This window comes from Orbicella franksi, chromosome 13 (assembly GCF_964199315.1).
Source record: "Orbicella franksi chromosome 13, jaOrbFran1.1, whole genome shotgun sequence".
Lineage (NCBI taxonomy): Eukaryota > Metazoa > Cnidaria > Anthozoa > Scleractinia > Merulinidae > Orbicella > Orbicella franksi.
Window position 1 is genome coordinate 4,570,161 of NC_138157.1, and position 24,449 is coordinate 4,594,609.

At 37.3% G+C, this 24,449-nt stretch overlaps 1 protein-coding gene across 4 annotated transcripts in view; it reads left to right on the plus strand.

Annotated features, from left to right (window-relative positions):
• LOC145466698 (uncharacterized) overlaps positions 1–24,449 on the plus strand; it is a 27,442-nt gene continuing 2,993 nt past the window's right edge. For 2 of the 4 annotated variants that reach the window (XR_014041971.1, XM_081450409.1), the window contains exons 1-16: positions 1–2,526; positions 7,889–8,297; positions 9,212–9,367; positions 10,925–11,032; positions 13,912–14,123; positions 14,406–14,663; positions 15,420–15,806; positions 16,493–16,654; positions 16,922–17,294; positions 18,433–18,606; positions 19,647–19,807; positions 19,948–19,999; positions 20,715–20,806; positions 21,029–21,640; positions 23,049–23,142; positions 24,140–24,243. Coding sequence is in view for 1 of the 4 variants with exons in the window: in XM_081450409.1 (XP_081306535.1) it covers positions 514–2,526; positions 7,889–8,297; positions 9,212–9,367; positions 10,925–11,032; positions 13,912–14,123; positions 14,406–14,663; positions 15,420–15,806; positions 16,493–16,654; positions 16,922–17,294; positions 18,433–18,606; positions 19,647–19,807; positions 19,948–19,999; positions 20,715–20,806; positions 21,029–21,640; positions 23,049–23,142; positions 24,140–24,243 (5,367 nt within the window). In the remaining 3 variants the exon portion in view is untranslated. The other 2 variants (XR_014041972.1, XR_014041973.1) reach the window with 2 other exon arrangements.

A 24,449-nucleotide genomic window follows, 5' to 3' on the forward strand; every position in this document is an offset into this window, starting at 1 on the left:
GTAGTACGTGATAGTGGATCTGTGGCGCTAACAAAAGGGTTAAAGACCTTTCAAACTGACACGTATTATACGTGTTAAATCCGGGTTGTGTAATTTCGCGCTCTCGTCTGCCGGTATCTTGGCAACGGTATTTCTACTCGGTTATCAGCGTTTTGTTTTCCACCTGATCTGAAAATCTTTTGACCTGTGTAACTGTCACTCAGAAGTTTCTTCAGCTCCGCGGTTTGAAAGGAATGATTCCTGTTAAGTTGCGCCGACGGCGTTCCTGTGAGTATAGTGGGTTGTGTTGTAAGGTCAGTCAATGAACATCAGCTGAACCAGGTGGATAGGGCTGCAAAGCATCTTGGGTAACATCAACAACAAAGGCCCGGACTGCTACAGTTGTGCCATAAAATCGGATTTTCTCCCCAAATTGACGGGTTATGATGTTGAATGGAATTTAGGATGCGCTGGCACTCTTGTAGGTTCTGTGAGGTTTTTTGGTAGTTCTACATCAGCGTATTTTAACCGGCCATGGTTAAATTAAACGGGGTAAAAGATCAGAGCACTGCCGAAACGGCGCCAACTTCGAGTAAAGGGCTGATCTGTTTTATTTGTGGTGCATCAAATGCGAACTGGCCAGTTTACTGCAGATCGCGCAATTCGGGGAAAATGCCGTTTTTCCCTTTCTTGGAGTATCACGAGCCGGCTGAGGGAGCTCGACCGGTGGACAAAGCAAGCGGACAAATCGACTCTTGTACGGTATGCTTCTCTTTCCTTACTCAACAATGGCACGCTTTCGAAGAAAGCGACACTCCAGTTATTAAACGAATTTATTGGCTTAAAAGGTCGGGCCCTGAGTCAAGCAGTGAACGAGCTCAAAGCCCTGTTGCGAACAGCCAAGTCAGGGGAGAGGAATCAATGCCTAACGACAACACAATGGCTGAAGAGAATTATGACACCGAAAGTACAGAACAATGCACGATAGTTCCTGGTGAACTATCGGAAGGGAATATTAATGCAACCACTTCAGACTTGGGAAGTGTTAATCCGATTTCTGAACACTCGACTGGCCCTTTTGTTGAGAATTCTTCACTCGCTTCTCGACGTGCTGTGGGTCTAGAAACATGCTACATCTGCAGTCGGCGGAAGCCAAAAGAATTTATGAGAAGTGTTCACACCAGGCCACAGCTCAAAACCGAGACACCGTTTTACCCATGCCTTGCTCGGCATGTTCCACCCACAGTGGCAAAGCAGATGGACTACCTTGGAAAAGTTCTTGTTTGCGAAGCTTGTCAAAAATTTTTATTTCGCCAATGGCAAGTTTTCCAGAAGAATTTGACCCCTCTGAGTGAGAGACAGTACCAATTGAGATCTGATCCCTCCCTCCCAAGGGAACAACAGTCCCAGCTGTCAACCATGGTGTGCTTCATTTGTGGAGTAACGCAGCCTGCGACATCAGGGAGATTTCTTTATTCTCGTAAGCATACACCCGGACACCCATATTATCCATTTTTAAACAATCTACCAACACCTGAAGGAGCCATGCCTTTGACAAAGCAAGGGCTCACCAGGGCTTGTAGCGGATGCCGCAAATCACTCCATAGACAGTGGAAGCATTTTGAGGCTGCTGGGATCAGTGATGAAAAGAGGGAGTACAGGATTCGCAATGAGGTTATGGTTCAGATGGGAGGAAGTGTAACAGGGTTAACAGAAACATCAACCAAGATAGCCTGTTATACCTGTGGTCAGCAGTGTTCTGAATCCGATTTGAGACCTGTTCATACCAAAGCAAACACCAATCCTCTAAGAGAGACTTTCTACTTTCCCTTTATAGCGTCAATGAAACCTCGGAAAGACAGTAGACACCTGGATGCTGAAGGCCGGACGTTTGTTTGCAAAAAATGTCATGCACAACTGAGAATAGAATGGGAAGAGTTTGAGAAAAATGGTGTACCCCAGGAGGAACGCTCTTATGTATTGAAATTGAGTGCGGCAATAGCAGAAGACCTAGATATCTCTTCAGTTTGTTTTCTCTGTGGTGTTACTGTAAATGCATCATTTCATTTTAAGCTATATTCTTATCCTCATAGTGGGAAGGGAATTTCTGATGGAGGACCATTTTTTCCTTTTCTGTCATCTCGAGAACCTGCTCGTCATGCCCAACCAATAGATAGTGAAGGCACTGCAGTTGCCTGTGAAATTTGTTATAATAACTTAATGGTGCAGTGGAAAGCTTATGAAGGATCAGACATTCGTGAGGATTCTAACAGATGGCTTCGAAAGTATCTGGTAGCCACCATAAACTGTTATCTTTGTTCTAAACAAGGGTCAAGGACGTTCTCTGGAGCTGTAAACAAACAACTCATAACATTCCCTCCCAATCACCACCCACCAAAAACTGGAATTGTGGTTAACAATGGTAGAGATGTTGTTTTATGTGATGGTTGTCAGAAGGAAGTACAGAGAGATCTCGAAGCTATGGATGATTCTAATGCTGCATTAGGTATGTTGACATGGCAACAGAACAATCAAGATAAAGATGAGGTGAGAATATATTTGAATAATTGTGCAGTTTAATTCTAATTAATTCCCATTGATCTTGAGCAATGTCTTTGATGATATCTTAAAAGGTGTTGGAAATTTACCTTAAGTTTGTAATTGTTATTTGGCTGGAAAATTGGTGATGCAACCTTAACTGTATCAAACTGTTTTAAATCACAAATACATGAACAAAAGGAGTATAAGGCTTGTAGATCTATGTTAAACAGTTTAATATTCCATCTGCTTTTAAAGAAATCAAGTGTGGTTGTAAACAGTTGGAAAAATAAACTCATTAAACAGTAATTAACCAAGTTGGTCTGAAGTGGGAAGAGTGTGCTTAACGTATTGATCGTTTGTGCATAACACTTTTTTTGTGTACATAAGCTTAGATGGTAAGGTCAACTTTGTTACTAGATAAGGAAATGAATGAGATCATGATATTTTACTGATAAATTCATGATATTCTACGGATAAATTTACTAACATTCAGAGGAATTTGAAAAAAAGTAGGGAGAAATTAATAGTTTAAATGCATTTCAATGGAAATCTGCAATGATACTTATTTTGCAATTCCTTAGTACATTATTTTATACTTTGTTTTATTTTAATCAGTCATTCCAGTTAGTTAGGGGTCAAAGTTGGTAATTCCATGTTATGAACTCTGTCTTCTCATTTTTAATATATTAGTAACTCATGGTGCAAAAGAAAGGAAATGCTTATGAAATAAGTGTAAGTTACATGGAACACATGTATTTCACAGAAACTTTTTCCTGGACATTTTCAGTCAAAGAAGGTCATTTTTCAAATAAGAGTGTATACATGATGTCTGACTTAAAAGGAAATAGGGAAAAGCACATCATGTAATAAATGAAAATTCATCTTCCAAGGAAATTTATTGAAATCAGTGATTTAAAAGTATTAAGAAATATTGTAATTTAGATGAGCGTGTAAATCTGGGTACTTTGGGGGTTTTTATGTCAACTGGCTGATGGATGATCCTTAAGAACACATATTTCAAACTGTATGATTTGATTTGAAATGTTTTGTGTTTCACTGATCTTGTACCAATTTTGTTAATAATGGTCCAGTCGTTATGTCCCTTTTCAACTTTGACTCTGCAAGTTGATTCCAAACTAATTAAAAAGTTGTCTCAGTTGTTATAATGTACATCATATTTTTGAAATAAACTAGGAAACAGCCCTAAGAAACTATGTGCGCTGATCGGTTAAAAATCGTGTTTCCATAACTCGATAGAAACACAGAACTAGCACAAGCTGTTGACATAATGATGACATGAGCAAAGAGAATTTACATTTTGATGATCAAAGTAAACAAAGTCAAAGTTTGGGAGAACTCAAAAAAGCTGTGGAAACACTCACCTACGGCTTGTGTTCCCACAGCATTTCTTGTTCTCCTAAACTTCCACTCATGTTTCTATAACTCGATAGAAACACAGTACATGTTTTCTATTTCTTAAATATCATTTTTTGCCTTATAATAAATTAGACACTTTTACCTTAAAAGACATTCACAGAAATTTGAAATTCAAGAAAAAAGGAGTTATACTGACACATACTTATTTTTAAATATTTAAAACAATGTGAATGTGTCCTGTATTTCAAAATAGCCCATTTAAGATGTGATTTTGTAATTTGTAAAATGTATCTCTAATACATCATTATTCAGAAAACAAAGAAAACAAATTTTTTTTTTGAAGAAAAAGTGATCATAATATTTTATACATTTCAGTATCTCAAAGTTTCTACACATTATGAGTCTAATTTATATAAGCAATTGCTATTATTAGTTTTCATGTAAATAAAAGTTTCCCCAAAATGTGAATTCAGAGTAGATGTAAGCTTTAGGGTGATTTTGATGTTCTCACAGTGGTCATGATAGAATCAAAACATCAGAACTTTCTATTTTGGGGGGCAAAATATGTAATATACTACTGTGTGTAAACCAAACAGTACATGTATACTATCAAAAGATATGCTTTGTGGTCCCTTTTATCTGTTAATTACATAAAAAATATTTGTGTGCATTCCTTGTGTGTCAGGATTAAAAATTAAGCCTCTGAAATCAAGGTTTCCTGCACTGCATGGTGTGGTAATAACTTAAATGTCATGGCAATCATTGGCTCGGTGGTTTTGCCTGACGTAGTTATTGTAATGTATTCAGTACTCCAAAGAACTTCTCTGAGCAAACACAAAGGTGGTTGTTAACGTGGTTGGTTAATTGTGGTGATTTGCATATGAAAAGAACAATAAAGAACAGGTGGCTCCTAAAATAAGAAAGCAACACCAAAGCTCTGATAGCATTTAGCTTTATTTCAGTGGAGATTTAGCATCTCTACATTGGCTCAATTGATTTGGGTCCATTCTTGTGAGGCACAATGGTTTCTAGAGCAGTCTTTCATGTTTGTTGATACAAGCATGAAAGAGCATGGTTTGGCTTCTCTTGCTAAATAAAGAAGCAATATGGTAAATGAATTATTGATAAGAGAAGAGAATATTGGGTTTGTTGGTGCAAGAAGTTTTTTTAATGAAGAAATTCAGGTGAGATTGAAGAAGGTATATTTTTTGTCATGTGTATCCTTTGATGTTTAGCAAGAGAATTACTTCTCCCTTGGGTAAATGTGATTGTGGTTACTTTTAGTAAGCCTCTCAGGGGAACAATTTGATATACTGATTAAGTTGTGCTGTCATGAACAAAAGGAAAGCACTAGGTACCAGAAAAAAACCTGCTGAAATGCTTTGCATGACATTAACTGACTAGATCATTGTCTCAAAACGTTTTCAATTCACATTAAGGCCAGTGTTTGGAGAAGACATATGGCAGTTTATGCTAATCAGGCAAAAGAATATTACAGCCAGGAGTTATAGGCTTTAATTTTGCACCAAGCCGTTATTATATCAGCATATATTAAGCTGCTGAATATCATTAAGTGCATCACTAACAGAAATCTACCTCTATTATGGCAGAGGATTGATTTTTACAGCCTTTGTTATAATTGGGACACTTTTCCCAAAGGTAAGGCACACATTTTGCTAAGTTTTTCAAGGCTTCTATGAAGATAAAGGCAGGTTATGCAAGGTGTTGTTTCAGGCTAACACAGCACATGTTAAAAAAAACAACTCATCTGTGAAGTCAAGTCTTTAGACTCAAATGGCTTCCAATATTTCTGCTTACAGTACTGTGGCAAATTTCCATCTGTAGTGGAGTATAATATCTTTGATTTTGAGGTCGGAAGTCTGTTGTTGTAAAGCACATGTCCTGGGCTGTTTCTAACATGAGGCACATCCATTGTTTGTTGGTGCTTCATCGTACTTGGTAATTTATTTTAGGGGAAAGCTGATCATTCTATTTCTGAATTTGTGAATTCTGGACGTATAGCTTGTGCCTTATTGTTCACAAAGTCTTAAGAATGACTGTTGATTGCTTTCTTACATGAGTAATTCACAGTAGAAATCTAAAATGGAAATAGCCATTTATAATCACTTTTGCTAGCAATCATGAAAACATATTAAATTACATTCAAACACTCCTGACCGGTGTGACAGATAGAAGGTTAGTGGCTGGAATATTTTTGTAACACAATAATTATATCTACATACATGTCTTGAAAATTTTGTTTGCAATCATCCTAAGGGGTTTTATCTCTGCTATATTTTACCACTTTATCTTATACAGTATAAAAGGAGAAACATGTTATGATTGAAAGCTGTTGTTTCAGACGAAAGACTGATGCAAATTTAATGCTCTTCAAGGGAAAGATATTGTGAACTGCATATAGGACAACCCCAGAATAGTTGATTAGATGTTTCACAATTGACTGATCTGAGGTGTTTTATTTAGTGATAAGTTCAGGCCTTCCCATTTTTTTGAGACACTGTTGCATTAAAAGAAATTCGCACTGTTAAACTTTAACATTCAAACATGGTTACAAGATTTCTTTTGTCTTCATTGAAAAATCATATATTTGCATTATTTTTTCCACATGAGTTAATTACACAGTTTTAAGAACTTTACAATAAATTGCCTTTGCTCTGTGCCTGTTTTCATTGATGGATTTTGATCACAAATTGTGTATCAGGATAATCATCAAGCTATTTTGAGTATATTTTCTTTTGTTTACACAAAATGCAGTCTGCATATACATGTGTATTTTTGTACAGTTTAATGCTCAGAGTTTACATGCCTAAGTCCTCAAATTGCTTCTACCTCCAATGTGTATTTTATATTTGGAAATTTTGTACCACTTCCACAGTCAATTCAACTCTTTTAATCTAAATTCCAAAATATTAAGGAGACAAAAGAAACAAGGTAAAACTTCTCAAGTTATGGATTACCATAATTATAATTATTTCCTGTTCAGTTACTTTAAGCTGAGAAGTTAGCGCTACTTTTATAAAATAAGCAATATATCTCTTTTCTTAACTCTTATTTGACATTGCTGCTTAATATAATTCTCAGGAGGAATTGATTACTGTTGGAAGTTGCAGATCAATATTCTATTGACTTGCTTTGAGGAGAGTTTTGGAAAGTGGAGACGTTTCTTGTTTATCATATTTGTGCAAGACTAAGCATTTCTGAAAATGATCGAATTTAATTGTTGAATAAAGATGTACTGTATGTCATGCGTATAACACAATGTGATGTTTTACTTGGTGAATATATGTCACTATGCTAAAAAAGAAAATTGAGTCTACAAGAAGCTAGAAGTGGCTTAAGAGTTGAGTCACGTTCTTGTTTGAAAGAGAAAGGAGATCCTTGGAAAAGTAGTAGTAGTAGTCAGGGTGACACACATAAAATATCTGTGATTAGTTAGCTTGGGCACAACTTGGCAAATTTATAAATTAATTTAATAGTGTTAACCTGACACAATTAACTGGAGCCCAACTGGCCACATCACTTAGCACCCTTCTTGGCAACTTCGGGGAGCAGGGAAGGCACAGTGGTGAGAGTGCTTGCCTCCCAACATTGTGGCCTGTATTCAATTCGGGTGCGGTGTCATATGTGGGTTGAGTTTGTCGTTAGTTCTTGCCTTGCTCCAAGCATTTTTCTCCAGGTTCTCTCCAAATTCCAACTGGACCAGGATAGAGGACCATGAAAACCAGCTAAGGGTTAGGCTGATTGTCTTCCTCTCTAAACATTGTAATTCATTTAGTACTTATTTTTTATTTATGCAATGGGAACAGGAAACACAGTAGGTTACCTCAGCCCCATCGATCTGCTACATAGTAGATCAAGCATTGGGAGTACCGCACTCTCAAATCAGTTGAACTGCATTAAATGGCTTTTTAATGTGTATCATTCACTGCTAGAGATAAAATTCACTGATGTTTCTATGTTTTCTTTCAAGAATCTCCAAGAGAGTGATATCAAAGGACGCAAATCGAAACTTAGCAACCAGGGACGGGTTATAGTCATTGACTCCAGCGAAGAAAGTGAAGAGGGTGATGGTAGCTTGGTCCAGCTGCAAAACAAGAAAGTGAAATTGAATACCAACAGCCAGAGTTCAAATGCGTCCCCCATGCACTATACAACTTCAGTGTCACCCGGAATACAACCTGTGTTGCTTAATAAAGATTCAGCACCTGCGTCCACTGACCCGTCCATGTCAGCAGGTCAAGCTAGTTTCGCAGCAGCCCTTCGAAAATTAGCCAAACAAGCTAAACCAGTTCCGTCTTCAACCTCATCTCCTGCACCATCAAACAGCAGCTCTCAGTCTGTTTCACCCAGTATCTCTGCTGTCAGTGGAAAAAGTACAGGTGAGAATTTTCAATTGTTGATCCTCCATGTTAAGCATACTTTTTCCAGCTTTTTTCTGAGGCAACAAATGAAATTAGGAAGTCATTAAATTCATGTGCATTTTAAAATTAAATTTGTAAATATTTTTAACAAATTAAATTGTTGAATTGTTAATATTATTGTTTATGAATCTTTACGGCTTTAACAACAAAATTCAAGGGGTATTAAATTCTCTACATGTAATTTCTGAAGACAGTATTTATTTCATTACCAATAACCATCATGCTGAACTGAACTTCTTTATAAGAAAATGTTTCCTCCAGATGGACTAACCAGGCAGGCAAAATCATCCCTACAACCGCTCAATTTGTCCGTTATAGAAACCAGTGGAACTTACTAAAAAAAAAAATTCATGTTTTTGTTTTTTGTATCTCCTTGACAGTCATTATCACTGAATTTAAAAAGTCAAGACAGCTTTGCCTAGCGGTGAATATTCTAATTTCACATTCGAAATTGGTCTTATTATGCATGATTACATCACACGTTCAAAATTCACCACCCAACCTCTAGTTCACTTGCAATTCATCTTCTCAAACCTCTTTCGATTTCATCTTTGTGCTGTTTTCACGAGGGTATTCTTGTCATCTTTACTGCCTTAGGAATTTGTCCACAATAAAATTTGCAATCTGCATAATTTTCACCCCTCCTGAAATTTCAGTTTAGCTTCATAATTTCCTTTAAAATTTTTTGGCTTTTGAGAGCCTTTTCCTTCTCGGAATTTCCAGTGGCCTTCTATGGTGTGGGTATTGGACATTTTCTGTAACTACACAATGTCAATATTAATTATTATAGAGTCATTGTTAAACAACCATTACAGATGAGAAAGGTGCATTAATGTGTCAAGTGTTAAATCTCTTTATTCATTTATTTTTAGGAATGTCTCCATCCAGAACCTCACCATCAGCAAGTCAAACAGAAATGAATACCAAAGATAGGGGAGATCATCAGAGTCCAGGAGTGATTCCTAACCGTACCCCTCCTGTGACGTCCACTGCAACACTGGATCCAGATCACAGAAATCACCGCCCAGGTAATATATGAAATAGCCCGTATATATCAGGGGTTTCAATAACGTTTTTTAACAGAAAGACACATAAATTTACACTTGAAATAAATACTGTACATGCATGTCTACTGTTTTCTTTGGATCCAAAAAGTGAACAGTTACATGTATTTTTGATTTTTGTGCTCTACATACATGTATACTTGTAAAGTAGGATACCATGGTCACTAATATTCAGAAATTCTTATTGTCTTCTTGCGGGGAATGACTAGTTTCATTAAATGCCATCTAAGAAAAAAAATAGTACAATAAATAGTACAATAAATGCAGCTGTTGTTATTAGATCTCTTCAGAATTGATTTCAGAAACTGATACTAGACTGCTGGAAACAGCATTAATATTAATCCAAGCTTGTAGAGTTCAAACTTTTCTGGGAGTACATGCCCCCAACCTCTGCTAGAATGAGTAGCCTTATGGAGTGTAATTTGTCACAGCCAGCTACTCCTATCCATGCTAACACCAACATCAAAACATTTTTTAAAGTTGGCGCCTGACATCACAGGGGTTGAAAAAAACTTGAATTCCAATTTTCCCTTTGGACAAGCAGCTCTCAAATTTTGCTTACCTGGGCAAGATTTAGTTGTTTTTTTTTGTTGGCAGATGACTTGCCTGGGCCCTTACCCATTGGGCCAGTGAGAATGAAAAGTTATTTGTCCAGAAGGAAAATCCACTCGTCCCGGATAACTGAGTGACACTTTTTTCAAGCCCTGATGTCAAGATAATATCATGAAGTTGACAACTACTTCTCTGTTCTATAAACGTTCTCTCCCTGTTTGTGGCTGACATTGTTTTGACATTGTAAGAAGCAATGAGATAATCAAAGGTTATCTGAAAATGCAGACTAACTGTATCTGCTACAAGCCCTCCTTGGTTCATCCAAAAGTAAATCATATGAAGTAATTGTTATGACCTGTAAAAATCTGTGAAGGTTAAGATGATTTCTGCAGAACATTTGAGCAATAATGGCAAAAATAAAGTTACATGTGCGAAAAAAACCTCATAGCATGGTAATATTTTGAGTAAAGGTAAGAAGAACCTATCAAGATTTAAGTTCTCAAGCTGCCTGCACAGGAGAAAATTGAACTTGAAGTTATCCATATTTCAATTGAAACAGACGTTTCATGTCAGTTGTAAACACAATAACACACGCCTTAAGCATTCTCACGAGGTTTGACATTAATTTTTTCGAGAATGCTTGAGAATTTAATCGCAGGGTCAGTTAGAGAAATTAATAACAGTGAGATGTTTTAAATAGTATTCAAAAAGTTACCATGGTATCAGTAGATTTTTAGTAAATAATATTTGCACTTATAGCTCGAACTTTGAGTGGAATCTGTCTTAATATTCTTCTATAAATCTAAATTAAAATTCTAAAAGAATTAATCTAAACACTAATGCAGGTTGTTTTTTTTTTAACTTGATGGTTTTACTATAATTGTTGTCTCATTAATTGGACTTCAGAGTGGTTAAAGAAATTCTTCATTGTACCAATAATAAAATCTTATCATCATTTCTGTTGTGAAGGTGAACAAACTCATGACCCAAATAGGGGTCCCCAAAGGCCAGAAGTTAGCCACCAGGCTCGGATGGGGCATGAAGTGATGCCAGGTGTTTATTCAACAGTGGCTAGAGGTAGGATATTCGTATTACAAAACAAAGGCAAGTTGTTAGTCCTCACTCTAGAGTGTTCTAGGTGGGGAATTATTTTACCTTTAAGAGGATATATGTAATTTGAATTGAACTGTAAGGGAAATGGGGAAAATGGCTTTGTGGATGTACTAAGTGTTTACTGCTGCAGATTTGAGGAAGTCATTTTTGTGTGATCAACTGTTCTATAATCATATCCACATGAGGATTTATTGTGATTTTATTCACATTTTGCTTGGGATGTTGGTTATTTGAATAATGAGCCTTGCACTTTTTAGTCTTGTTTATTTTAATTTGGCTAAAGCCACCTGTCTGAATTTCTGACTACGTTCCCTTCATAACATCAACCAAGAGCAGATTCAGGTCTTGCAACATGCCACCCAGTTAGCTGCTACAGCCAGTCTTTGTGACTTCAGAAACAACTAGGGTAGGCAACAATTGTTGAGCCAGTTATTCTCATATTGCAGATCTTACAGAAGTCTTTTTAAAAGTGTAACTTAATGAATTATTTGTACAAGAAACAAAATGGTTTGAGGCACTTCTAGGTAGATTGCAAAGGCAGTTTACAAGGTTTTTGAATTTGGGAGAGATCAGGGAGTTGATTTACAAAAGTTTAAATTCAGTATTCATCAATTTGCATTCCTCTTGTGGAAATTTCAGTTGCCTAGCAAAGTGACAAAAGGGTAGGACTGTAGAAATCTCCAAACAAGTTCATTCCTTATGCCTTTCATTGTTGTTGAATAATTAATAAGATCAGTGAATTGTGGATTTTCTTGAGGCTTTTTAAGGTGATTTGAATCAGGTATGATCCTGTTTTTTTCGGTAAATTTTGGGACATCTTGACAGGGAATATTTCCTTGTTTTCTAGGAGGGCTACATGCATGTCTTAGTTTATTTTGTGTAAAATTTGAACAATATTTATTCATGTTTGGTAGGGGGTTATTTATAATTACACAAGGTTTTCATATGAAAGGACTTAGAACCATAAAATATTTTACAGTGTCTTGCATTTCTTTGAGGTTTTTAAGTTATCTTTTTTAGTTTAAATTGGAGTTAAGTTTATTGTGGATATTTGAAAATATAAAGGTTTGATCCCAGAAGTCCAGACCTTTCTCTCTCATTAGCAGATAACACCAAAACACTTTCTTATTTGTCTTGAATAGCAGGTCATTTACAATAATGCTACTTATCAATATTCTTCCACAAAACTCTTTTACATAGAGATGTGTTGCATTTCTTGTGAAAAATTATTTTTGATGTCTATTCACTGTCAATTAATTTGAGCGATCAAAAGCAAGTCGCATTAATCTACAAACAGATATCTGCCAGCAGTTAATTCAGATTAGGGTTTCCTGTTTATTCAATGTTATATGTAAATGTTGCCATGCTCGGTTTATGTAGATCTACCGGCAATTCAACTTGTCTCCTTGTCTGTGACTTTTGCTTTACAGATATTAGCACTTGAAGCATTAAATTTTATACCATTTCCAAGAAGAACAAATCATTTTGCTACCTAAAGATGATGTTTCCTCAACATTTGTAATACTTTACACTGAATCATATTTTGGTGTTTTGTCTTTTATCAACAAGCTATTCATGAATAATCTGAGGTTCTACTCAACTTACAATCGCCCGTTGCTGTGCAATAGTTCTTCCCTCGGTATATTATCACTCACACATTACCACTGATAAAAATATCAAGAAGAGGGAACTAAACATGTTTATGATGTCAAATGATAGTCATCTTCTTGCAGTATGTCTCTCAATTTTGGTATTAATCTTTGATTCTTTTTAGCACTAGTCATGGAATGAAATTTAAACCATAAAATTCTAAAAAAAAAAATTTTTGTTTCAATTGATGGGCAGCTTTTTAAATGGAGCATTTCTTATTGCGTCAAAGACCCTATACTAGTAACTTCACCGGGATGGAAAAAAGAGAAGTCATATGTGAAGGGCACTATTCAGACTCTATACCTAGTTATTTCAAATCATTATTTCAGGAACAATGTAAACTAAGATGGGCTTAAATGTTTTTGGAAAAACTTTTTTTGATTTCTTAATCACGAAAGAAGTGTGAATGGAATTACATCAGACACCTGTCCATTTTTTGTCATTCTGTTGTTTGGCTAAATGCATATTTTAGGCCTTTATGTTCTATTGTTTGTGTTGAACAGCTTAAAAAGACTCAACTCCTTCAGGCTACACTGATTCTGGCCTGGCAGTACAGAAAGCAAAAACAAAGTGATTCTTGACTAATGATATGGTTTAAATATTATAATCACAAATTTGAAAATCAAAGTTGTCTAAAAGTAAGAAATGTATGATTCTCATAATTTAATAGGATTGTTATGTTGTCAGAATAATTATATCTGGCTGATTTTTATCATCAGGCTCTTTATGTTACTACTGATTTTACTTCTGGCTTCCATTAGGATACATGTAGTTGCACAGTTATGTTTCAAACACATCTACTTAAATGTTAATGATAGCCAACTTGAAGTTCAATCCTGAGAATGAAATGAAATAAGGTTTTAAGAACACAAGAGGAGTGCTTCTCTCACTTCCTGTGAGTTCTTAAGAATTCTCAAGTGCTCTTCATATAACTTGAGCTATAATGCAAGAAGGCCAAGTTGAATGTATTCTTTAAAATGCTCATGTTTAAGAAACTGCACACACTCAAGCTTGTGACCTGGGCCACGTGTACTATTACTCAGTAAAGCATTCATGTGACATAGGTCCTGTGCTTTATGGAGCTACAGTACAAGGAGCCCAAACTGACCAGTCATAGTGTGTAATTCCTCAAACATGTTATAACTTGGTTGCAATGTGTGAACCGTTGGTACTTATTGTATTCTCTCGTTCAGGTCATTCAGAAGTGCCCATGCTGTCGGAGCACTATCCAGGCGCAGAGCCTCCTCATGCTCCTGTAGCCTTCTATCCAGCTTATGACAAGATGCCCATATATGTGCCTCGAGGAGCCCATCCACCTGGGCCCCCTCCCCTCCTGGCCTCCAAACGAGAGGGTCCAGAGGCCCACGTGTTACCAGCATTCTACCCAACACCTTACCCTCCACCAGTAAGATGACTCTGTTATTTTTGTAATCTGGAAAAAATAATTTCTTTTTGGGCTAAAAGTGGTTATCAGTAGTGTTTGAATTTAAGACACTGTTGTTGTGACTTGTAGGAGGCAAAGTAACTTGTTTTGTTTGTTACTGTAGCTGTAACCTGAAGGTTATATTAGGTGTCGTAGCAAATTTGAAGTAGTTGTACTTATATAAGTTTTCGTGACTTTAGTTAAGAGGGTCCAAGCACAACAGCAGTCAGTATTGATTAATAACTTGATGTCCATTTCCCGTAGGTATTAGATCCACATGATGTACGTTTCAGCACCTGGAGGCAACAGCGAGCAGCAGAACATTTACGGCAGCAGCATGAGCGACATTCAATTTTGCCAGACGGTACAATAATTGTGGAGCCATCATATGACATTCATGTCGGCCATGTTGGGGAACCGGCTCGACATTTACCACCAGGAAGTGTTGAGCCATTTGTCAGGAAGAACTCTCCACACCTAAGACCTGGAGATACTCCTGAGGCAAGGGAAAGCAGGAAACAGGTTTGAACAGGATTTTATTGTTCTTATAGAAGGCTTGACCATGTTAGTGCACTGCAGCAAAGAGTTAGCTCCATACTAACCACACAAAACAAGGACTAAATATTAATAATAACCCTTTACTCAGTTAGTCTTACTAACTACATGTACTTATTAATCAAGAGTGAGGTCTTTATGGGAAAATCTCAAACTGATACCTTGCCATATCGACCTTGCTATCGCTTGATCAATACGGCAAGGCCAAGGTTTGAGATTTTCCTGTAAAGACCGAATGTTCAAGGTTAATAAGCTGTTTATTATAATATGGCTTTTTGCTTTGCTTTTGCAGGCCTGTAAATGGTCCATGGGCATTAGGGGAGAATAATGCCTTAGAATTATCTAATCAGAGCGTGTGTTATATCAGCTACAAACACAAGTGATATAATAATGTGCTAATTAACAAGGATCTTGACTTTGTCTGTGAATGAAATTGCGCTAAATGCTGTATGTGTATATGTGTACAGTAGTGTGTGACCATTCAAATGCAAGCTATTTAGCAGTATTTTTAAGAAGTACAGTTCACAAACATATGGTGTAAGTGCTCTAAATGTTTTCATGACTCTGTAGCTTGATTTCACAATGTTCAAAAAGATATTATGTTGTATTTGAACAGACACCTCAGTTAATAATTACATACTAAAGCTTTGAAGTTTTATCTTTCTATATTTTTGACACAAATTCTTGACTTTTCCATCTCTCATGAAACCTTTGAATTTTTAGGAAGGAAGTGAATCTGCAAAGAAAGAAAAACAAAGTGATGGTGCCCAAGGGGAACCAGAAAGGAGTTCTGGAGAGGGACCTCTTCCACGGGGGTTCTACCAGGAACATAAACCAGGATCCTGTCCTGTTCATGGACATGGCACACCTGGAGGGGCACCAACATCAAGCTCATCTGAGCCACCTAGAAGTCATGGTCTTCATGTCCGAGGTGACCCAGCACTGGTGTCTAAGATGGGGCGACCTGGAGAATACAAAAGAATGTTCCTCCCAGCTCATGAAGTACCCGTGCTTCATCCTTACTTAGTCCACCCCCATAGAGATCCTCCCTACCCTATTCACCCCCTGGATGAGAGGCATGCAGAGTTTGTTAGAGAACGAGAAAGACAGGTGAGGGTAAATGGCGTTCTTTGAATTTGATTTCCATTTAAAATTTTTCTAATTAATTTGCTTTCAGTTTACCAGTCTCAGATTATGGTAACTCAGCTTGAATAATGACACAAAGGGAAAAAAACAATTGAACTGGTTTAAAAAATGTCCAACCAGAACTTATGGTACACATGCTAGCCATCTTTCAGTGAAATATTTACTTACTTAGGCCTCTTCGCATTATGTGGAGCATGAGGCCGCCACAAGGTCACTCTTTCCCTTAGCTCTTTGTCAACTGAGCGTCGCCATTTAAGCCTGGGCAGACAGCATTTGTGAGTTCTTGTTGGTGTCCAGTACAAGGCTTCTCTGGTGATGTTGCCTGTAGGCTTCCTCTAGACATGGCCTATCTAATTCCACCTTCGTCTGGCTAGGTCTGCCATGATGTCTTCTTGGTTGCATGTCTCCTTTATGTGCTTGAAGAAGTCACCCTTGGGAGAGTGAAACATACATCACTGACAATGTTCTGCCATAGTGTTGTAAAACCAAAACCAAACCAATTACTTACCATTTAGACTACTCAGCCAATCTTAAACTATTGTCTCGATGTATTGCCGAATTATCAGAACTAAATAATATTTTGAGGTGAAAACAGAAAACACACAAGTTATGATTTAACTGATTTTCTTTTCTTTCTTTTGTTTTGGCAGGAGTTCTTATTACATGAGCGGCTGATGTTTGAGCAAAAAGAGGGTGTCCATGCACCAGGAGAAGACTGGCCAAGACATCACATGCCACAGGAAAAACCTGGAGGAATTGGTGTGGTGCATTATCCTCAGCCACTTCATCAACAACGCTTGGATACCAGCAAAGTATGAATCTTGATTTATAACTAATATCTAAGAATTAGTTGTGATAAAATTATTGTATGCCTTCTTGGGTTCTGTGAGAAATTTGATTACATTTGAGTAACAGTATCAATTGTATCAAAACCAGTAGTTAATGTTGCACATCGGTGTGTTCACATCAATGATGGATCTAGGTATTAAGGTTCCAGTAGGCTAGCAACAAATTGATAAACCCTAGGTATTGTCTGTTAAAATTTTTTACAAAGCGGTAATCTTCGTTTTCTTCTTTAGAGTCCTCTCTCTGTTGATCATCACAAAGGTGATCCCTCGTTGGCTCGGATGGTAGCCAATAGAGAGGCTGATCACCTATACAGGGGCTTCCCCTTTCATCCTTTCCACCCCCCTCCTGCAGATGGAAAAGGATTCGGTGATCGTTATGGTAATGAACTTGATCTTCGACATCTTCAGCCTGAAAGTGTAAGAAGATTGGCGGGTGGGCCATCAGAGCGATTGGGAGTGCGTGAAATGCCCTTTTTAGATTCTCAGTCATTTAACCGTGAAAACTTCCACGGGAATGTTCAAAGAGTAGAGAGAAGTACCAATGGTGAGAGGGAGTGGCAGAGAAGAGACAGGGTAACACTTGTCAATGGAGATTACCAACCTGGTAAGTGACAATTTAACCATGATATTTCATCTTTCAAGTGACAAGACTCAATTAAAAGGGAAAGTGAAGAATGATCATCGCAGTAAATTCTCCAATTTAAGCAATTGGAAAGAAGAAGCCTGAAAAAAATCAGGGCTTCAACGGGATTCGAACCTGTGACCTCCGCGAATACTGGTGCGATGCTCTACCAACTGAGCTATGAAGCCACACATTGGGAGCGAGGTCAATTAATTGAGTTCATATCTTCCCGTGAGGAGTGAAATGATGTGAAGTAAATATGAAATAATTCATATTTGAACTGCAGTTGTAGATGAAAGTGAAGAATGATCATCACAGTAAATTTTCAATTTAAGTGATTGGAAAGAAGAAGCCTGAAAAAAATCAGGGCTTCAACGGGATTCGAACCCGTGACCTCTTACGTGGCTTCTTTCCAATTGCTTAAATTTGAAAATTTACTGCAATGATCATTCTTCACTTTCATCTACAACTGCAGTTCAAATATGAATTATTTCATATTTACTTCACATCATTTCACTCCTCATGGGAAGATATGAACTCAATTAATTGACCTCACTCCCAATGTGTAGCTTCATAGCTCAGTTGGTAGAGCATCGCACCGGTATTCGCGGAGGTCACAGGTTCGAATTCCGTTGAAGCCCTGATTTTTTTCAGGCTTCTTCTTTCCAATTGCTTAAATTGGAAAATTTACCATGATGATCATTCTTCACTTTCATCTACAACCGCAGTTCAAATATGAATTATTTCATATTTACTTCACATCAAGACTCAATTTATGTGAAAAGCTTGTTCTGCAACTCCACTGGTGCTTGTGGTAAACAATTCTGAGTGGCTCAGACTCATATTTAAGTGACCTAGCCTAGGTATGTTCCGCCTGAATTAATTATAGCTACTGGTTTTCAGCATATTTAATCATTTGGGAATGTCTATAATATTTATAAATAACTTTCTTTGAGGGTTATAACCAGGAGGGAAAAACTTTTTGGCGCATGTTAATGACCTTTTTTCCCTTGACACTTGTGTTGCATGTACTAGACAAAAAAGTCAGGATTTTTAGTGTTTCTTTAATGTTCAACAGCCCTCTCAAATGTTACACCTAAACTTGCGTTAATATTTGTAGATGTGCAGAGACCAAAGTCATCCGATAGATCATCCCCGAGCCTGGCCAAAAGAATTAAAGTTGAAAGAATCATGGACGAACCACCTGTTAAGCCTGCAGTTAAGATAAGACACAATCCTCATAAACTGAAGTTTCTTGAGGGGCTAGGGCTTGTAACTGTGGATAAGAAAAAAGGTAAATCCTTTGTGTGAAGAATCTGAACTAACTAGTCTACGACTCAATCTATTGCCTATAAGATACAAGTCAGGTCAAACCTCTACAATAGAGACACTACGGGGTTGGAGCTAAGGGGTACAGTGTCTGTATTAAAGAGGTTTTTACATTAGTTGTATAGTGAACTCTGGTGTTTTATTGGGACCAAGTGAACTGTCCATTATAAATCTGATCTGACTGGAAGCCCATCTACTCCATTTCGGAGCAAAGGCCACTGACAAGACTCCTCCAATCCTCTCTGTCCCTGGCTAGGCGTTCCATCTGTATCCAGGAGTAGGCCTCCAGCTAAATAGAGATGGCCATATTATGGAGGTATCTGTAAGGAGATGTTCAGCTGTACTACCAAGATGTTGGTCTATAAAACATGCTGCAAATACACTGCTGGCATATTGCAGCATGCAAAGAAAGTTGTGTTCATTAACCTGGGGCTGTTGGGTTTTTCACCTGGGTTAGTGGTTTCTGTCCTGTACTTACCCCATAGACAAGTGAAGTTTCTTGAGCAATTTTTGGGGAAATTCAAATTACAAGAGTACTGAAAGATATGAAATTCTTGGAGGCTAGTGAGAATTACTATTGGGCTAGCACATCACAATTACAGCTTGCCCAAAAGGTTGTGTTACTCAACATGTATGTTGAGTAACACATGCCAGTTCAGTGGCTGACACATTGCCAATGCGTTGGATTGTGCACCACCCATTTTGGATCTGATGCAAATGCTTCAGGTGATACCACATAATTCACCATGGGCCAACATGCCACTGTCAAAGTGTTAGTTGACATGCTACCAATACATTAGGTGACACAACCGATTTGTTCCGTTGTTCATCATAAATGCATGACCTGACAATACACATAATACCTTGTGGGTTAGCAAACCACTGACATACTGATGACATGTATGATCAACATGCCACCAACATAAGAGAAAAATCAGACTGAAATATCTCTCGTTTAGATGTATAATTAAATTGTGGTACTGATGATCACATGTTTGCTTGCAGAAATCCATCAAGGAGGTGCAACATTGAAAAGAAAATATGAAGGTGACCATGACAATGAAAATGGTGTCGATTCTCCAATTAACTTGATGAATGACAGTGATGTCAATGGTGGCCAAGATGAGAACAATGAAAATGTGCCACCACCTCTTCCTAGTGCTGAGGTCAGTTGATTTTAAACAGTTGATAACATAATAAAACTAGTTGGTTTTTGTGGTAGACTGGCTACATAAAGCTAAGGTGGCTTTCCTGTGAGGTGGCTTTCCTGTAAAGATGTGTGACTGAAATGTTTTCCAATCAACAGAAATTAGACTTCATGGCAAAGCTTGGCTTATTACCTCCTAGTAAAAGACAAGGTAAGTGAACAGTCTGCCAACAAAAATTAATGAGAATGAGGTCAAGTTTGTGATCCCAGGTAATTGATTACACTATTGAGTATGATTATGTTACAACTAGGGATGGGAATTCACTAGTGAACTAGATCACTATGTTTCAACTCCTTACTCCTGGTCTTCATCATCACCATGTATTTAGGTAGACTATTTCCTCATTGGTCAGGGTTCAGTCTTTTGTAGATGTGTTTAGAACTGGATTATGTTGTGGGTTCAACTTCCTCACTAAAAGAACCTGGTAAATTTGTGGGAACCAAGTCTTTCAGTTTACTGTCCTTAGGTCATTATGTGACAAAAGTGGATCTTCTGAAATATAAAATGAAATTTGACCAAAATATAAAAAATAATCAATTGCCAAAAATTACATGTAAATCTCTATCTAATGGCATTTATTGGCTAAAAATATGGGCTGGTTTTCCAAGCCTGTAAGTTTGAATCTGTTCCTTCCATAATTTAATTCAAAATAATCATGACAAACTTGACTCGTACATTAATACCATTTCCAGAAATGCTCATAATAGAAGTTTCTGGTCACAAACTTACGGCAATGTCATCACAAGGAACTGACGGTCTTAAAAAGTGTTATAACTTAAGACATTGTACTGCACAAAGTTATTGAGCTATCTACTACCTGGTGCCATGAATTTACAACTGATAAGTTCTCTTTGTTTACCTTTAGAGCTAGAGCAGTCATATGAAATTAAAAGAACTGAGAGAAAGAACAGGAAAAGCAGAGGTCGTCCTCCCAAGAGAGCACGTAGAGATAAAGAGGTGAGTAGGGGTAAAACATACAGGTTACACTCTAGCAAAAAAATTAGTGCCTTGCCTATAAATGTGCAAAAACTACATCTCTTTTCATAGACTGTAGCACTACTCTGGTACCACTCCTTTAAAGCTGAATGAAGTTTACAAATTAAAGTAAGAAATTAATGTTGTTCCTTAATTGATACAAAAACTTGGTTCTGACTGTTTGGCCCTTTGATTTTGTTGTAGAATGACAGGGATTCTGATAACAGCCAAGGCTCTGTTGATCCTGACACGATAACAGGACCAATAACTCGGCAAAAGCAACAACTATTACAGGAGCAGGAAAGAAAAGAAAACAAAAACAAAGATGTGGACAAAGAACAGCCCATTAATATAAAAACAGAGGATGGAGAAAAAAGGATTGCTCAATATCCATTTGATAGAACCTTTCGCCGAGGCAGTGAGGAAAGATATCGACAAAGCCCCACCATGAGCGGTAACACTAATCATCTGCCACCACGTCTAACACTTCAGTCCCTAACTAACATGGAAGATCCCTTTAGTAACATCAGTGCATCGCAATTTCGACCACCTTATCTACGGCATACAGGGCTCTTGTCAATTTCGCATGAGCACGGCAATGTTGCCTCTCATACGAGACCTGAACATCGGGCTGTGACCCAACCAATTAGACCTGAGCCTCTGAGAAGTATGGGGATATCTTTTAGTGAACAAGAGACCAGGGACTACCTCAGTCAGCACCCATCAGGCAGCATACAGGGACGACAATTTGGACCATTACCTTTGTCAGAACAACAACAAGGAACTAGAAATAAACAAGGAGAGCCTCCAGCAAAGGTGAATTTATTAATTTTTTACCTTCTTTGTGAGATTTTAGGTCTCATTCATTAAAAAGATTGACCAGACGGTTTTAAACATTATTAGGAGAGTACATTTGGAAAAAACTTAAACACAGCCTACTTTTGTGAGCCACTCAAAATTTAGTTAGCCACTGGATGTTTTGACTTCGTAAATAATTAATAGCCGTCATATTTATTACTGGATTTTTATGCAGCATCATAGTAGAAAGTTAAGGTTCATTGGCCAAATGGTTAACGTGCCCAAGCCCTGGCAAGATATAATCTTAGGAAACTTATGTTCTTGGGCAAGACACGTTTCTCCTATCTGTACCGCCTCAGTGTAAATTGATACCAAGAAATAATGTTTGAGAAACCAGACAAAATGTGTGTCTGGTAACCTGCCATGTGTTGTTCCAGAAAATATCCATACCCCCTCCACAGAAGGTTTATTGGCCCTCCACCCCCACCCCACAACCCTCTAGAAAAAAACTATTTCATAAGTTTGGCTTTTGGGACCCCCTCTCCCTTGGAATTTCTAGTAACCCTCCTCAGGGTGGGTATTGATTTCAAGACCTTTGGCAAATTAATTTTGTCCTATTAATAATATTGCACACGTTTGTTTGCTTTGTTGTAATTTTTTCCCCCTTACTTTAATTTGTTACATTAGGTAGCTCGAAGAAATATGGAGAAATACCACTTTGTAAATTGGAGAGTAATTTAATAAAGCATATGATTGTATATATGTATGGTTATTTTCTAGAACCACACAATGCACACAGCTTTCTAGTGTAATAAATCAAGTGTTAAAGGGCCCATTGTTTACATGCAAGAGTTTGGCTATAATTTATATTTTATTTGGAGCATGTTAAAACTAAGGAGATCACTTTGAAACTACTTAACAATTAGACCTGTAGCCCACAAGAGCTACGGGTCAATAGCCCATGAGGCGAAGCTGAATGGGCTATTGACCCGTGGCCCTTGAGGGCGAAGGGTCTAATTGTTTTAGTATCACCCAACCAGTCAGACAGAAAAGGTAATAATAAAGTTAGCAAATGCAAGTTGAAGAAATATTTATTTGGGAATAAAACGAAAGAAAGCGTCACGCTCGATGGCGCTAATTTCGCTACTCGATGACTATTGCTAATAGTCCCTTAGTAGCGTAGCCAATCAAAATGCAGGATTTGCATTAGTCCACTAGTTGGGTGATACTAATAATCAAGAGATAATTAAACAAGCTTTTAGGAACACAACTTACAGTAAAAGCAATTAAGATTTTGCGTCATCCTGCAATATTTTCAATGGCATCGAAAATGGCAGAGGCTGACTAGGGTCCTTTAAGCTTTGTTTAGCTGTGGTACCCGCAGTCACTGTATTTCCCTAATAACCTTTTGTGTCACAATGTCAAGGATGAGAAGAACTCATCATCTGCAGGAGACAGGGAAGGATTCAAGTGGTGTGGGGTGGAGGCTGTCATGCAGTCCTATTTCACACATGCTGCAGGTACGATTATTCGTTGTAAAAGTTTACCATGTAAAAGATAATTATAAGGTGAGCAGTAGTACACTGTGCCATCTGTAGTTGGCAGTTAGCATTTTGTCATATAGCAGTTTGTTATAGGTAGGTAAGTTCAAGGTAGTTTTTTAACAGGATACTGTGTTCCAGTGTTCCTGGTTTTAGTACATTGGTTTTGGGCACCTTTTACATGGGTACAAATTGTACATTTTCGAGTGCACCTTTAAGACACTCATCCGAATGACACATACTGTGAGAACTAAGGTGCCATCCCTGAATTCTCTTGTAATTTTTTATCTAAAGCACTCACTGTTTACATGCGAGAGTTTGGCTATAATTTATATTTTACTTGGAGCATGTTAAAACAAAGGAAATCACTTTGAAACTACTAATCAAGAAATAATTAAACAAGCTTTTAGGAACACAACTTACAGTAAAGGCAATTAAGATTTCGCTTCACCATGCAATATCAATAATTACGATGGCATCAAAAATGGCGGAGGGTGACTAGCGTTCTTTAAGTATCAAGTTCAAGCTAGCATCAGGCAAGTTCAAGGCATTGTTGAACATAACTATACTCATTAATTTTTTTTAGTCAAAAAGCTGAAAGTGGCTCGTGCAATTTCAGCTTTTTGAAAAACTCACAAGTGCAAATTTATTCCAAATTGAATGAGAAAAACTGTATGATTACTTATTAATAATATAAAAATGAAAAAAATTTGCATGGAAGTGCCAGATCTTTCTTGAAGCCATTTTTTCTCATTTGAAAAAACTTTTTCAAAGCTTCCGCACACAATTTTCCTCATTTTGCATGATATCATTCGCTCAGAAAATTTCCAATTTTCTTTCAGCCAATCATAATCCAGAATTACAATGTGTAATTTGCACTGGTGTTACATTGGAGCTGCACTACTCTCAGCCAATCAGAATCAAGTAATTTTTTCATGTATATTATTAATATTATTATGTAACTATGTCTTTGCAGAGAGGGGTCTTGAAATAGGTGTGCTCCAAGACAATGCTGATGTATTAAAGTCACAAAATCTTTCACTGAATGAGGAGGCACAGGCCCTTAGTCTCCAAATGACGGTGAGTTTGCAAAAGCTATAGTCAGAGTTTAAGTGTGTATCATGGCGGTTTTACATGGGTAAAAGTTTCAAAAAATTAACAGGATTATGTTGTATTATAATATTTGAACACAGGTATGAACTTGTTACAGTTCTTAAGCATTTCAAAGAACAGCTACATGTAATTTACCTGTGTACAGAACACATTACAAGGGAAGGGGCACTTCT